Source organism: Tigriopus californicus, chromosome 5, assembly GCF_007210705.1.
Source record: "Tigriopus californicus strain San Diego chromosome 5, Tcal_SD_v2.1, whole genome shotgun sequence".
In the NCBI taxonomy this organism is placed as follows: Eukaryota; Metazoa; Arthropoda; class Copepoda; order Harpacticoida; family Harpacticidae; genus Tigriopus; species Tigriopus californicus.
This window is the reverse complement of record NC_081444.1, coordinates 10,533,540-10,549,976: the sequence shown is the minus strand read 5'-3', so window position 1 is coordinate 10,549,976 and position 16,437 is coordinate 10,533,540. Positions and strand designations below refer to the sequence as shown.

Here is a 16,437-nt window from a genome sequence, read left to right as displayed (position 1 = left end):
CTGGGTGGCGACAACATGCTTGAGCAAATTGGAAATAGCTTTTAATGGTTAGCAGAAGTAGAAATTGGATAAGCAAAGGTTGTTTAAAATAGGCGGCGCCATGTTTCAACTAGAGCCAACCGAAACCATTCAACCAATAATTGGAACAAAGTAAAGTGATTATGTTTTGATTTTGAAAGCACCTCGTACTTACTTACGTTGCACAAAAAGAACTCTTTCACCCAGAGTCTTGACGCGGAAATTCGTTTACTTGATATCGGCTCTCTTGTTAGCCTTGCATTGTTTTGTGATCTTGAACTATTGTTATCTAGGAAAACATTACTTATATACAGTAAACTAATCATAAGATTGAGAGACCGTTACATGGAACCCATGGGGCGTCTATAGTCTATGTATGTGATGCCCTTGCTACAAGTTCGTGCACTACTTAGGTTTTTCACTCTTTTTCAGCTAAAGAGAACAATACAGTCAATGCAGCATCAAGGCATTGGAAGAAGGGCGTCTCCATGTGGCATCATTTAGCGCTTTATACATTTTTACACTTAGAAATAAGTTGTAATTGGTTACTGCAACGTGTTTTTATATCAGAGTGCATTTGATCAATTTGGTGCAAAACTATGGGTTGGAACACAATTTAACCCACGCTTGTTGTTGAACTCATACAATTTTCCTACTCTACTAAAAAGTTTGCACATTCTTATTCAAAACGTGATTTCTCCTAATTTGAAAATTCTTACATCTTTGCAGTTGGCATTCTAGGCTCTCTGAAACCTTTAAAGATAGTAAAAACCCATTACAGCACTCACTTTATTACGTGCCATATATTTAATTTTAGATTCATGGTATATGATTCATGTGATGATTGATGTTTATTTTGCAATGGGGATGAATCACTTTTTTTCCTTTTTTTTAGAGGAAATCTCTAACATGTTTCTTGTAGCTAAGTTAAACTGATTACAAAATATACTTTAATACCATTCCTGATGTGGATAGTTTACAACTTAAAATAATCGGAACTGAGCCCCATCGTTTTGGTTATGTTTTCGTTTGTTGCTGGCCCATCTGAAATATGAAAAATAAACATATTTCCAGTAAAAATTTAAGCTCGCTGATAGTACTGCTTTTCTCACTAAAAGAAAACCACCCGTNTTGATGTTTATTTTGCAATGGGGATGAATCACTTTTTTTCCTTTTTTTTTGGAGGAAATCTCAAACATGTTTCTTGTAGCTAAGTTAAACTGATTACAAAATATACTTTAATACCATCCCTGATGTGGATAGTTTACAACTTAAAATAATCGGAACTGAGCCCCATCGTTTTGGTTATGTTTTCGTTTGTAGCTGGCCCATCTGAAATATGAAAAATAAACATATTTCCAGTAAAAATTTAAGCTCGCTGATAGTACTGCTTTTCTCACTAAAAGAAAACCACCCGTCTTGACCCATTTCATAGCGACCCTCTTTCATGGCATCTTTGAGGGCCAAAAACGATGACACAGCCATCAACAAGGGCGGCTCTCCAGTGGCTTTTGAGCCCAAAACGCCGTAAGGATTATCTTGGCTGTTGTATAAATACGTATTGAACACTTCAGGAATATCTTGACTTGCAGGGGGTTTATATTCCTACAGGACGAGGAAAGAACCATGACAAACAATTCGAAATAAAAAGGGCACAATTTGTTAGCTTCCATCAATACCCAAGAGTCCCGAGTAAGTAAACGTCCAGAGGTTGCCTCGTACTTGAGTTCCTCGGTCAGCCAAAGCCCAAGGCCCATGACGAAGGCTCCTTCGACTTGACCAATGTCCACATTGGGGCTCAAGGCAGCACCAGTATCTTCCATGACGTCGGCACGGCGGACTGTTTTTTCACCGGTTAGGAGGTCCAATTCAATCTCGGTACAGGTGGCGCCCCAAATGTCGTAACCCTTCAAATTGTCAGTTTCTTGCCACGAGCTAGTAGAATGTAATGAATACTTTCACGGTAATCGTGCATGATCATTAATTAATTCAGAACTTACCTGTGGCGAGCGGTTAAGTCAAGGCCAGCCAAGTCACAAGCGCTGACCAATTCTAACCACGTGGGAGTTCCACTCATACCATCTTCCACTTTCTTCATCTCTGCCCTTAATTTCTTACACGCAAAGAAAGCGGCCTTTTAGGAGCCAAAAAAGCGAGCATTAGGCACATTAAGGATCAAATTATGAGACTGCTCTTACCGAGGCTACCAGTTCTGATCCAAGACTTCCGCCTGTCACAATTGAGTTGTTCCCAACAAAAGTATTTGAAGGCTTGACTCTGATCATGTTCACCGGAACACCCAGCTCTTTGGCTGCCACTTGTACAACCTTGGTGTTCAATCCTTGACCCATTTCAATGCCCCCATGTGAAATGGCCACTGTCCCATCGTCCTTGAAAATGGCAGCTTGGAATTTGTATTTGTACCCAAAATACAATTGGGCCCATCGCATGGGCGTGATTCGAAGTGCTCGCTTCTTCCACGTGTTGGCCTTTGAAAAGAAGGGAGAAATTAGGTATGTGAACAGAAAAAGCGTTTAGACGATTCACAGGACCCACTTGGTTAAAGGCCAGAATTTGGGATCGTCGAGTTTCGAAATCACATTCCTGTTTTAATTTGCTAACCATGTCCGGGATGCGGTTTGGGCCTTGAAACGTAGCGGTCTCATCACTCAAGATGTGATCTCCAGGTTTCAGCAAATTGTTCATTCTAAACTCCATTGGATCCACACCAAGAGAAGTTGCAACATGATCCATGATGTATTCAATGGCAGCGATACCCTGAAACGTAAACGGGTCTTGGAAACTATTTTCTTGTGACAAGGAAAGTGCAGATTTTTGAATACTTGAGTAGACGAAGGGGCCCTGCAGGCTGTGTTGGTAGGCAAGTTGGTTTGAATTTCAAAGGGATTGCAAGTCCATTTCGTGGAGTTGTAGCAGTTTTGGAACCAAGGTGGAACAAACATGGCATCAGGAGCCAAACCAGAGAAGCCCACATCAGCGTAGATGTTTGAGGTCACATCCACCAACTTGTTACTTTCGTCAACGGACGCCGAGTACTCGAACAGATAAGGCGATCGCTTGCCCAAAAGTTCCATATTGCTCTGAAGATCAAGAGTCAATCTAACAGGCTTCCTCACTTTCTCAGCGGCCACAGCACAGGCCGTGGCAATTGCATTGGGTAGAGTGATCTTGCCACCATAGGCACCTCCCAATCGACGGACCTTCACGGAAAACATTATTTCACAATTGCCGAGTTCAAAGGTTTTGCCTTCGCTTACTGTGACATTGACTTTGTTTTTTGTTATGCCCAGGGCCTGAGCGACCGTAAATTGAACCACATCCATGGCTTGGGTAGTGGACATAATGTCAAACTCTCCGTTTTCAATGGGACGAACGATGCATGACTGTAGTTCCATGTGGAAATGATACTGTCCTCCGATTTCAAATTCACCGTTTATCTCAGTCAACTTTCCCTTTTGGTTCCCTAAATGGAGAACAAGTTGGATGAACTGCCTTTTTACCCTTGTACATTGCTGTGCGGGTATGTTTTGTACTTTGGTTTTGACTGCCAATCGTTTTGGTGCTTTGCACGATCTGTCGACCCCGTGTTTTGATGGCTTCCTTGATGGTCAAGATGGGTTTCTGCTGGTTTTGGTAGGTAATTACAACCTTTTTAGCTGCTGCTCGAGCAGCTTCCAGACTTGTGGCCACAATCAGACCGATCGCTTGACCGGCGTAGGATACTTTGCTGGAGGCAAAGATCACATCGATCTCTGCGTGCCCATCCGTACTATTCATGCCCGGAATGTCAGTGTGATCCACGTATGCCACCACGTCCGGCATAGCCTTTATTTAACAACGAAAAAACAACAACTAAAATTGACCCCTCGTTTTTATGTGCAATAGGAGCAGTATAAAAATGGGGATTATGTCAAAATGAATCCTTTTAATGGATGGGGACATGTGTAAAAATGCTCGTTTTGCTCGCCAAGGTCACCAAATTATCATTTTCATACTCCGCCAAGTAAGTATCACATTTCATTGTTCTCGCTTTGCTTGAAAAGATAGAATCATAAATTATTATTTCAAAACACATTCAGTTTGAAAACGTAAAAGCATCTTTTAATTGTGTGTTTAGCTCCTTTTTTAACCGCTTCATAGTAAGCACTTGAGCATGCCGCCAGTGACAGTCTTATTGAATGAGATTTATTGCAAGTCTAGTTCAACGAAACTCTAAGTTTGATGTGAAAGTCTCGTTCAATGAAGCCCACATTCACTCATTGATGCGGTCAACCTTTTCATATAGTGGAGATTTGCTTTTGACTCTTCACATACTTAATATTGAAGCTGTATTAAGTAAGGTTAGCTAATCTTACCTGACCTGATCTTATCTTAATAACTCCATAAATGAACTAGAGAAGAGCATTTTACGCAGCACAATTTCACTATCATCATGCACCCTTGTATTTCTTTTGTTTTGGTCCCAACAAAAATAAGTTTCCAAAAACATTATGCGAATCTTAACAATAGTCCATTCATTGTACTTCCTTTCTTTTCATTTTTGCTTCTTAAGAATAGTCTTGCATGTCTGCATTTTTCTCACCATTAAGTGTACGGAGAAATAACTTACTTTTTTTCGAATGTTTATTACTTCAGCCGGGGAAAATTTGCAGATAAATTTGGTCTTTATTGCCAGCAAATTTGCATGAATAAATCAACCGAATTTGCCAAAAATTTGCAAACAATCCTTCCAAATTAACCATCCAGCTCATGACCATTTGCCCTATAGAACATGTCAAGATGTGTCTGATTTTCATTACACAAACAAAAAAGTGAGTTCCAACATGTGAAATAGAGTACCTTAACAAAATGTAATGATAGAAGATCTAAGATGGATGAAATACATTAGCAGGTGGTTGTTAATATGTCTACAATCATATTTCATGTAGCAAAGCTTCACATTTTTCTCTAAAATTGACCAAAACTCTTGAAAATTATTATGAATTTTCACAAATATTGGTATTTTTGCTGAATTGGCTGAAATTGCGTTACTAGTTGTAGAAAAGTGTCAAATGTTTCACCTATAATTGCAAAGTTTGCATAAAAATCTCGGATGTGCACTTTTTTGCAAAATTCACATGATGCAAGTTTTGGCCGGCCCTAATTATTACTTATTGCACAATATTTACTTTACACTCTACGTCTTTTCTAGCACAATTACTAACGTTACTTCGCTATGAGTTTCAACAAATCTAGCTCTCTTCGTAATAAAATATCCCAAATATTTAACCACTGGCTTAGAGAGCATTTTAAAAACATAATTATCTTTTTAGATAATAAAACGTAATGAATTAAAAAGATTGGCGATCTTCTCGAGCAAAACGAGCATTTTCACAAAGGTCCTCATCCATTAAAAAGGTTCATCTTGTGAGAATACCCATATATGTATTACTAATTGGCAACATATGCTCTACCTACCAATGCAGGTCCAGGATCAACTGTTTTCAAGTTGCAGTTGCCAATGGTGGACTGAACGTAGGCGGCAAAGAGTTCTCCAGGAATAGCTGGAATGTCGTCCACATATTCTGCTTCCCCGGTGCATTGCACTTTGGCCTCGAGTTTCTCGATAGGCTCACCGATGGGAAATTCCTCCTGGTTTGGAGTGAAATCCTGAGCGCCACTCGAAACACCACGACTAATTTGGGTGGCTGCACTCTTCAAATTTGGTTTGGCCGCTGCTCCAAGCGTGTGAATCACAAACTATAATTTATAATTTAAGTACTCAAGCAAATTGCTCGAAGAAGATATACTAAACATGAACAAGGTCTTACTTTGAAGAACAAAGCTTTCGAGAGATGTATCCTGTATTCGGCGCTAGATAGAACTGGATCATCATCGGGCACGACTTGTGAATCCAGAGAGGCAAATACGGTATCCAAAGTGGTCTGATCGTTGATGGATTTACCAACCAGGACCGATTCTGCATCAGTAGCATGGATGAAATCGCCAGCAATTCCTCCATACACAATATTGGGCTTGTCTTGAACCACAAAAGAATTGGGATCAATCTTGGCTCTAAATGCAGCATTCACATACGCGTGAGCGTTTTGGCTTCGGGGCGTGATCTTGTACGACATGAACACCTCGTTGTCGGCCAAAACAGGCATTTGAATGAAGAATATGATCTTTTTAGCCATATCAAGTGATAGCCAGTCTGATGGAGCGTAAAGCATTGTACTTCCATCGGTGGCCTTTACGCCAATATGAGCTCCAACGCCTTCCAATAAAGTAAACAGATCCGATGGGAATTCGGGGTGAGCGTGTTTGAGCATCAAATTGCCGGCAAGTGATCCCACATTTCTTACATTGGTGTTGGCAACCTAGAATCCTCATATTGGATTGTAATCATTATCCAGAACGAGTGTTCAATATTGTTGCAAGTACCTTTTCAAGATGTTTAGCTATCTGTAGAGTATAGTTGAAGGATTTGGAACGGCCAAATTGGGTTTTGAGCACGTCAATGAAATCTGTAAGAGCCACTGATCCACCCACATTGAAGGAATCCATAGTCACGGCAACTAGCTCAGGAATTCCCGTAATGTCAACAAATGTGGAATATGGGCCGTCGTTATAGATTCCTGAGAGTGAATGAATGTCCTCGTTATTGACTGCGCTCCATTCGACTTTTAACTAAAAAAAAATCGTACCAGTTCCAGTGTTTCCTGCCACGAGTCGGTACGTTTCATCCGGCTGAAAGTCATCCAAAACCGCCAGAAGGTCTTCCAATGTATCAGGCTTGATCCAATGTCCCGTTTCAGATTGAATAAACTGCAATGATCCCTCTGGTCTTGGAATACTGAAACATTCCCCCCGACACGGTGAATTTGTTTTGGGGCACTTCCGGAGGCCACTTTTCGTGACCATATCTTCGATGTCATCGATGCCGTCGCCAAACTTTGTTGAAGCATCGGAAGCAAAACTTTGGAAGGTGTCAAAAATTGGTCGATATCCGGTGCAACGACAAATGTTGCCGTCCAAAATACCCTTCATGTTGTCCTTGGTAGCGTTCGGGTGCTCCTCGATGTAACTGATTCATAAAGAATTTTCATGTTTTGAAAATTATAAGATTACGAGGTTCGTCAAGCCAGACCGACCTGTCCATGGCCATGACCATGCCTGGGGTACAAAATCCACATTGGGTTCCATTGAGCTTAGCCAAACGCTTTTGGACCTCACTCAAGCCATCGTGGGTGCTCCCCAAAGCTTCCACTGTGCTGATATCCCAACCCTCGCATTTGAAGACCGGTGTGATGCACTAGAGTCAAGGCAATAATACATTTTGCTTATTAGTTATTGCACACCTACCTCTTCTTTTTGCCAATGAGGCTTTGGCTTACGGAGTTGACGCTTCTGGTCTTCGTAGTTTGTGTGAATGGATCCTTAAAAGCGACTTTGACCACACAAGCGCCGCAACCCGCTTGGTTGCAACTGATCTTAGTGCCCTTTAAGTTCATGTGATCCCGAATAAATCGGGCCAAACTTGTCGTCGAGGAAACTTGGCTCGTATCCACTGCAAATTGTGAACGCATTAATGTTTTCGTTGGGAAAGCAGATTTTTATTGGTGAAATGGATAGTCTCACCGATGACATTTTGCTTGTTGAGAGTGAAAGATATCGGGGAAGCTTCCATGTACAGATCCCTTTGGGATTTCAAAGGTCTTGCTAGCGTCGTTGCACTCTCGGGTAAAGAGATTGGACAAAGCCCATGGGCTATGCCCTTAATTGAGCTGGATATCGAATGCATGACCTTATAGCTTTGGCATTATATTTTCTTGGAGATCTCGGCCTTTGATGGCCGAGCAACAGACTAACATTTCTTGACACCAACTTTAGTTAGTTAAACGTTTGTTTAGATCATCAAGTTTACCTTGTGACGCAACGAAGATTGCGCTAATATACGAGTAGTAGCGTTTCAATCGTAATGCACTAAACTAGGTTTAAAAAATGACTGACAGATAGCACATAACAAACCCCACACTATGTCGTGTGACGTGCTTGGTCTGTATTTTCCAATTAGAATTTGCAGTTTATACTTTAAAGTGTTGGCTTCTGACTCCAGTGGTGGTCTGAATGTTATCCACAGTAGCTGGAGCATCTAAAAAGTAAATGTATCTCATTTCGTAACCATTTTCTTATTTTTACGAATCATCATTTGTTCGCAACGTACCCATTCGATACCATGTCTTTAAATCGGCACCCAAATCCCTTTTTACAGCATTGATGGCATCTCGGATTGCAAACATAACTCCCACTCCCATAAGAACACAAGGCTCTCCAGTGGCCTTTGATCCCAAAACACCAAATGGATTCCGCTTACTGTTGTAGAAGGTTGTTCTTAAATCTTCCGGAATGTCTTGGCTTGACGGAGGCTTATATTCCTAGAAAAGAAATAGCATTCGACGCGGCTCATCACAATCCAACTCTGAAATCTTACCCAAGTATCATTTGTTAGTAGCTGCCCAGTGATGGGATCGTGTTTGATTTTCTCCGTTGTCCACATGCCCAGACCCATGACATATCCACCTTCAACCTGACCCACATCCACTTCGGGGCTGATGCTCGAACCCGTGTCCTCAACCAAATCGGCTCGGCGTATATTCATCTCTCCCGTGAGAACATCCAATTCCACCTCGGTCACGGCTGCGGCCCAAATGTCGTAACCCTGGAGCTTATCATTGCCAGTGTGGCCCATGTGACGAGCAGTCATATCAATGGCCTGGCGAGAGCAAGCTTTTACCAAATCCACCCACGGCGTTTCCGATGGCAATAAATCTTTGACCTTTTTCATACGGCCTTTTAACTCGCGACAGGCCAATTCCGCAGCCTGTTATTCCAAGATGAGAAGTATCATAATTCTGTGGAACGGGGGGGGAAGGGTATGTCAGGTAAGGGATAGATGGATCGAGCTACCGTACCGATGCACAACATTCCGAGCCCATGCTTCCACCGGTGCAAGAGTTATTGGGAGCAATCAAATTCGTGGATGGTTTAACTTTGATCATGTCGAGACCGATGCCAAACTCTTTGGCAACAACTTGTGCCACTTTTGTGTTGAGACCTTGGCCCATCTCAATGCCCCCATGAGATAAGGCAACCCTGCTGTACGGCCAAGGCGCACTTTTGTGTTGAGACCTTGGCCCATCTCAATGCCCCCATGAGATAAGGCAACCGTGCCGTCACCATCAAATATGCTCATGTGAACGTGAAACCTGGTCCCGTAGTAATTGTGTCGATATCTCACCGGGATCAAAGATATTCCCCGCTTCTTCCATTGATTGTCCTGCATAGAAAGTCAAACCATACGTCTGTTAGATGCTTTCCAGCAAATGTCAGATCTTGTTGATTAAATTGCTCAATCACCTTGTTGTATTGCTGGATAGTAATTTTTCGTTCTTGAAACATTGACGAGTTTTGAACTTGTTCGATGAGTATTGTGGCCGGATTCATGTCATCTTCAAATTCTCCGCCCTCAAGAAGTTTGTCTCCTTTCTTTAGAATATTCTTTAACCTAAGCTCCAGAGGATCCATTCCCAATTCCATAGCCACATGTTCCATTATCGTTTCCATTATTGCATGACCTTGTGTGGTTCCTGGGGCTCGAACGTACGTGTTTGACGGGGTATTCGTGAGAACAGCATTGGGACTCACTCTCCATTTCTCGGAGTGGTAACAATTCTGAGAGAACACTTTGGCCATGTCCACGGTGGGTGAATTGAAATTGTCACCGCAGTCGCAATACATCTTGATTCCAACCGATTTGAGCGCTCCCTTTGGCGTTACCGCCACTTTATATTTGGCATAGTATGGCAACCTTTTGCCTAACATAGCCATGTTGGTCTTGATATCCAACACGATTCTCACGGGCACATTCAGCTTATTAGCGGCTATGGCGCAAGCAGCGGCGCTCAGATTACATTTTTCGATCTTGCCACCATAGGCCCCACCAAGGCGACGCACCTGTAACAGGGTAGAATGTGGGAAAGAGTGATGTTTCCAACTTTATGGTTTAGGAACTGCCGAAAATCACCTTCATGTCCACCATATTCAAAGTAATTCCTAAAGCTCGAGCAATGACCTCTTGAGATTTATCAATCCATTGAGTCGAGCAATGCACCTCGAATTGACCCTCTTCAATGGGGCGCACCAAACAGGTTTGAGTTTCGAGATGGAAATGATATTGGGATCCAATTTCAAATTCGCCCGATATCATTTTAATAGTCTCAGCTTGTTGTTTAACTTCAGAATCATTGGCGAGGGCATCTCCATTTTCAACGATGGTCTCAGATCCATGAACGGAAGGATCTTGGCTGAGATGACCCTCCTTTTGGATGGCTTCCTGGATCGTCAATATCGGCTTCTTCTTGTTTTTGTACGTGACCTTCACCAGTTTAGCTGCCTTCAAGGCCAAATCTGGCGACTCAGCCACTATCAAACCGATGGCTTGGCCGGCGAAGTGAATCTTCCCACTGGAAAAGATCTCGTCCCGAAACTTTCCTAAAGCCCAATTGTTCTCTCCAGGGATGTTTGTGTGATCTAAAAATGATTTAACACCAGGAGTGGCTAGGGCATCACTCGGGTTCACCTGAAGCAGTTCGCAATTAGCCACATTCGAAATCACGAATGCTCCATGGAGTTCGTAAGGCAATTGCGGGATATCATCCACATATTCGGCTTCACCCGAGCATTGAATATCTCCTTCCAGTTTCCGTATGGGCTTATTGATTGGGTACAACTCGGGATCTGTCTCATAATGCTGACCTCCTTTGGATACCCCTCGGATCACCTGGGTGGCCCCACTTCGAAGCTCTGGACGAGCATGATCTCCCAGAATCGAGAGCACGAACTGAAAATAACAGTTGTCAATGAGTGGCCAAAATCAAAGTGAAACAACGATCTAAGAAAAGTACCTTATACACGAGGGATTGTGCCAACTGCTTCCTGTATTGGGGAGACGTATTGACGGGGTTATCATCTGGAATTACTTCTTCATCCAAAGAAGCCATAATCTTGTTCAAATTGTCCTGGCTATCGACGTTCATACTCTTCATCAAAGTCTCCGTTTTTGTGGCATGGAGAAAAGTAGGAGATATCCCTGTAAACACAAACCTTGGTGTTTCCTCAATAACCATGGTTTGCGGATTGATCTTGGCCAAAAACGCCCCGCTCACGTAGGTGTGGGCGTTTTGACTTCTGGGAGCAATATTAAACGTCCTATACCATTGGAGTTAAATATATGATTATGCATCCATGCGTGTATATCCAATAACTCTGATGATATAACCTGAATATATGATTCAGCTCCAAACCGGGAAATTCAATGCTATTCACGAGTTTCTGCTCCATAGAAACCTCCAACCAATCCTGGAGAGAGAGCTTGGAGGTAGCCCCATTTGAATCGGTAACGATTAGTTTGGCTCCCACACCTTCCAAGAGAATGAAAAGATCCGAAGGAAAACTGCGATTCTTGTGCTTCAACATCAGATTTCCAGCCATCGTGCCGCGGTTTCGTACCCCAACATTGGCAACCTATAACAAGATGTTTGAAGAGATTCGTCCAAACAATGTGCTTTTGCTTCCACCACCACGACAAAGTCAATAACCTTTTGCAAATGTTTGGCCATTTCCGTGCCATACTTCCATTTGGAATCGGATTTCCCGAGGTCCTCCATGAGATCCTTGAACTTGGTCAACGTCATTCCAGCGCCCACCGTCAACGGGGATTTAGACGATACTTGATCAATTTGTATTCTGTTGATGTCGATGTATACATCAATTTTGCCCTCATCCGGGTATATGCCTTAAATATGTATTTTGATCTTGAATTGGCGATTTTTTTTCATCGAATTGCGAGAACTCTTACCCGTCCCAGTATTGCCAGCCACCAATTTGACTCTTTGGGGGTCCGGAACCGACCTCAAAAGCTTCAATAGCTCACCCGCCGATTTGGGAGCGAACCATTGGGCTTGATCATTCACCGAAAAGCATCGGGCCACTTTATCTGCAGAACAGGATTCCGAACAGGGCTTTTTCGTCGTTGGACAGACCTTCCCATTTTGAGAGATCAAGTCCTCAATGTCAGACACTTTCTTCTTTAGATGCTCAGGAGCATCCGAGGCAAAAGACTTAAAAGCGTCCAAAATTGGCCGATATCCAGTGCACCGGCAAATATTTCCATCCAAAATATTTTCGATGTCTTTTAAAGAGGGCTCTGTTTCCAGAGATTCTCTCAAACTAGAAAGATGATGGTTAGCCTTGAAAATGTGCAAAGGTATATTTCTTTGAAGTTTTGCAATACCTGTTCATACTCATGACCATGCCAGGGCTGCAAAAACCGCATTGTGTTCCATGAAATGACGCCAATCTTTGTTGGACAGGATGAAGTCCGGCCCTTTTCGATCCCAACCCTTCGACCGTAGTGATCTTCCATCCTTGACAACTGAACACGGGAGTTAAACACTAAAAACAAAATAAAAATGAAATCAGAAAATCGTGACTTTAAGTATGGATTGAGATTTAGCCGATATAACCGATATAACCCACCGTGTTGACTGCTTTAATGCTAGATCCGGGTATGACTGCGGTTACGATGCAAGATCCACACCCACCCTGACCGCAACTTATCTTCGTCCCGGTCAAATGGAGATGGTCCCGGAGAAATCTGGCCAGGCTCAGGGTTGGATCCAAGGATTTGACTGGAACTAATACGGACCAAATACTTAACATGAGCAAAGACTACGAAAGAGGGACACTGAAGATCGGTGGCGAACCTTTGACGTCCAAGTTGTTGACAGTGAATTCAAGATCCAATGTTTCTTCAAACCTCAAGTCGTTGTCATGACCATCATCCAGGCATGAGCTCGCCATGCTCTTAACCGCTTTGGTGACCTGTTGATAAGGACTTCAAATGTTGGAATGGGCAAATATAAACTCCTCTCAAATTGCCTCTGTAACGAATGCTTGCCCTGGAAACAAATGTGATGTTCACACTCACCCTGGCCGAGTACTTGTTCATATTGGGAGAAATGTTCGTTGTTACAATTGTCCCAAAACCCTTCCAGCCAGACAAATCAGCTTGTACTCTTTGTCTATCTACGTAGCTTCAGTTTGGAAGTTGTTTTGAATTTCGTAAGTTTCCCTGACCAGACTAGCGTGTTGCCTAAAAACTGCATGCACATACTTCATACAGCCCAGACTCCACGGACTCCAGAGTCATCCAGCCTCAGGTGTAGAGTTCTTGCGAAACGTTCACCTCACAACTACCTGTATGCACAACCTTGTTTAGCATGATGTACATACCATGCTTTTAAAAGCACTTGCTTGAGGCCCATGTAACGCCGCATAGCATGTTCAGATCCGTTGGTCCATATACAACGTGAGCAAAAATAGCTCAAAAGCAATGTGGTCGAAGGTACAAGTATTCAGGCTGAAGTTCTTAAAATAATCCTTTTCCGTTGGGATAAGTTTTTGTCTTTCAAATGCACATGCAAAGGAATACTTATGAATTGAGATCAGTTAAACGTGCTGATTGGGAGGTCTCTTCCAAAAAACCTCGAATATTGACTTGGAAGCATATCTTTAACATCTCTTTAAACATATTACGTTTACGTTGCTTCTCTGAGTGGTCACTGTCTTTGAAAGCAGTCTTTTCAATTTTGTCCCACATGTAGATACTTCTTCCCAGGCCTAGTTGAGCAATGATGTCGTACCAAACATGGTGATGAAGGACGTACCTTCATCAGCGAGTGTATGTACTCTTGTTTACTGGGTCTTCTTGCAATTGAAATCAATTCGTCAAGTTTGATATTTCCGATCGACTTTAGTACTCAACGTGTACAAGAGCACAAAATGCATCAAAAACGACCACCTTTTGCTCACTCGCACAACTCGGAATTTTTAGCGGACCATTTTTATATCAAATGAAGAACTCTACGTACACCAATGAGTCCTCCAACCAAAAATTACAGATCAAATCTATTAAGCATTCCATACCCATAAGATGTTAGGAAGTTCGGTCAAAAAATTCAACATGGATTGCCAAAGTAATCCCGGGGAGTGGAGACAAATTTTTCAGTTTCAAAAAGTAAGTGTGATGGCATTTCAGAGAAGGTGTTATTGCACTGTCTAAAATGTCATAGCTTTATGCAATGCTTCAAAGTTATTATGACCTCAACAAGGGTAGTTTTGTAGTTTTTACTCCTCGTAATAGCCAATTCTTGACCTTTTTTTTTTAAATCTCCAAAAATAGCATGCTGAAAGTCATTATGGATTGATAAAGTTTAGTTTCCTATACAAAATAAAAAAACGGGATATTCTGGCAAAATATCGCCACTATTGGTGATTAATTCTACTTGACTTAGAGTATTTACAACGGTTGCCTCTTTCCTGTGCCAATTAAGCAACCGCGTGTTGACTCATGAGGACACAGGTAACCAGAACATGTTTCATTTATTCGTTAATTGTGGCAGTCTAATTTTGTATCAAACGCATCACTCTTTCATTTTTTGGCGATATGAACAAAAAATGAAGCTTATTCGTTCCTTTTTAGAGGAACCGCCAATCATGTAAACCTAAGATGTCGCTCATTTCTTGAGTCCCAGAATCATAGAGGAGCTTTAATCCAATAGTTAATCTTCAAAGGTTGTATCAAATATTAAACAGCTCATAAAATATTTAAAAAAACTTCATTATAGGCACTGAAATATACATAAAAGTTCGTCAAACTAAGCAGAAGAGAATGTGCTAGAAAAATATAAAGTATGCTTTTAAGCATAAAGTCTGTGCCTAAGGTAAAAAAATACTTTGGAATATCAGAAATTGAATGAGTGGAAATGTGCTCAAAATATTTACCGCAATTTTGGAAAGCAACAGTTACGAAGCCAATAGATGGTAAACGGAATAGGTCACATTTTTTTCACTCAACCATTGAGTACTGATTCCAGTGTCTGTGTTTCAACAAAACCCAAGCTTTATTCATTTTTTATATAATTACATTTTGAGCTCTGTTTATGTCATCTGTTTAATCGCAACAGCTGGAAATGCGAGCCAAGGTACATTTAAGCACGAGTTTGCATTATTTTGCAATTGGAATTGAATGACACTCGCTATCTTTTCTTAACTGTTTTCGATCGAGTGTAACGAAATTATTCCAACAATAATTTCTTTTCAACAAATACATAAGTGTATATAACTTCAGATGAGATTGATACCAAGCGGAAATTAAAGTTTAATAATATCACTTGACTAATTTTCATGAACTTGAAATTAAGAAGCATGATCATTTCTTAGACCAGCATCAAAGATGAATCTTAATTCTTCATTATGTTGGATAAAGCCAATGGTGGACATTGTTGACCAATGAGTTAACTTGAGGTTTTGCCAAAAAGGCAAGCAGGAGTAACGTAATAATTAGAGAACTACTACTTTATTGGGACAACCAGAGAAGATTGGGACATTGCAGTATTTAAAGGGGGTGCGAAGGCATTTTTTTTAGTACATCTTCAAAAGTATCCATAAGCTTTTTCCTCAACCAGCTTTTAGAGTCGATTGTAGCGAATGAAAAGGTTTACACTTTTGAGCATTCCAGAAAATCCAGACTAATCAAAACAATGAAGTGCTCTCTTATCTTAGGAGTCATTCAAATGCCAGCCCCCCCACACACACATACAATTTTTCAAAGCCAAAATTGGAAATTCCCAGAAAGAAAAATTACCGATAAAAATAAAAAAAAAATATCCGAGCTCTAATAATATCACAAGATAAATATTTTGGTATACAAATCGACAAGCAATTTCGGATATGAGAGACAAGGATTTTTTTTGAAAGCGTATTTTGGTCTCCACGAGGCTTGGCGTGGTTTTTTTCATAAAGCAGCATCTTAATCCAATTCGAAAATGTAACCAATACTCTAAAGCGTCAACGAATTTTTACTATCATTTACAACTTTCTTCAAATCAAGCAAACGTCTTGGTCACAATTTCGAAGTGAGTCAACATGACTGATTTTAAAGATACAGAGAGGCTGTGATGATTTTAAACTGAATTTAGTCCAGTTAGCCAAATGAGGGTATCCAAAATTGTTTGTTAAACTGTATGTCAAAATATATCTAGTTAACGTTACTTTTTTTAGAAAAAGTAACGCGTTACCGTTCTTTTTATGTTTTGATAAAAGTTAACTTAAGGCAAGTATTCCGCAATTGCAGGCCGTGCCGCAGCATGCCTTGTTTTTCTTTCTTTATATTCTTCCCGAGTTTCTTTCGGTTTCTTCACGAGATATTTCCCCATTTTTTCTATTTTAATACTGCCACTATAAAAAGGCTTTTTTAAGCTTGTCCATTTAATTTAACAATTCTACATTCTATGT

The 16,437-nt window shown here is 41.2% G+C and overlaps 2 protein-coding genes across 3 annotated transcripts; both read right to left on the bottom strand.

The window, feature by feature from the left end:
• Positions 1–802: 802 nt before the first annotated feature.
• LOC131881124 (uncharacterized) lies at positions 803–7,958 on the bottom strand. Of its 2 annotated transcripts, none has more exons than XM_059227895.1 (16): positions 7,660–7,958; positions 7,416–7,588; positions 7,173–7,333; positions 6,726–7,105; positions 6,463–6,656; positions 5,850–6,398; positions 5,497–5,778; positions 3,573–3,864; positions 3,297–3,502; positions 2,862–3,239; positions 2,575–2,796; positions 2,217–2,507; positions 2,019–2,152; positions 1,698–1,953; positions 1,419–1,623; positions 803–1,062 (listed from the first exon to the last, which is right to left on the bottom strand). In XM_059227895.1, exons 1-16 carry the CDS (start codon positions 7,820–7,822, stop codon positions 995–997), a joined length of 3,954 nt encoding a protein of 1,317 aa, XP_059083878.1. In that variant the 5' UTR covers positions 7,823–7,958; the 3' UTR covers positions 803–994. The 2 variants fall into 2 exon arrangements, with proteins under 2 accessions (XP_059083878.1, XP_059083877.1); XM_059227894.1 differs by lacking the exon at positions 803–1,062 and adding an exon at positions 1,234–1,350.
• Positions 7,959–8,034: 76 nt separating this feature from the next.
• On the bottom strand, positions 8,035–13,226 carry LOC131881125 (uncharacterized). Its single transcript, XM_059227897.1, has 15 exons — positions 13,070–13,226; positions 12,846–12,963; positions 12,619–12,776; positions 12,374–12,534; positions 11,939–12,309; positions 11,679–11,875; positions 11,360–11,604; positions 10,986–11,289; positions 10,106–10,921; positions 9,439–10,035; positions 9,211–9,358; positions 8,994–9,136; positions 8,513–8,902; positions 8,246–8,456; positions 8,035–8,173 (listed from the first exon to the last, which is right to left on the bottom strand). The coding sequence occupies exons 1-15, from the start codon at positions 13,088–13,090 to the stop codon at positions 8,106–8,108; spliced, it is 3,948 nt and encodes a 1,315-aa protein (XP_059083880.1). The 5' UTR covers positions 13,091–13,226; the 3' UTR covers positions 8,035–8,105.
• Between the last annotated feature and the right edge of the window lie 3,211 nt (positions 13,227–16,437).

Bases quoted from the DNA above. Each gene is read 5' to 3' on its own strand.
- LOC131881124 (XM_059227895.1), bottom strand. From the start codon at position 7,822: ATGCATTCGATATCCAGCTCAATTAAGGGCATAGCCCATGGGCTTTGT. The intron at 3,865-5,496 runs GTAGGTAGAGCA...TGTTAAATAAAG, and splicing joins TTGATCCTGGACCTGCATTG to GCTATGCCGGACGTGGTGGC. The intron at 1,624-1,697 runs GTATTGATGGAA...CTCGTCCTGTAG, and splicing joins TACTTACTCGGGACTCTTGG to GAATATAAACCCCCTGCAAG.
- LOC131881125 (XM_059227897.1), bottom strand. From the start codon at position 13,090: ATGAACAAGTACTCGGCCAGG. The intron at 12,535-12,618 runs GTGGGTTATATC...TTTTGTTTTTAG, and splicing joins GCATTAAAGCAGTCAACACG to TGTTTAACTCCCGTGTTCAG. The intron at 8,903-8,993 runs GTACGGTAGCTC...TTGGAATAACAG, and splicing joins GCTCGGAATGTTGTGCATCG to GCTGCGGAATTGGCCTGTCG.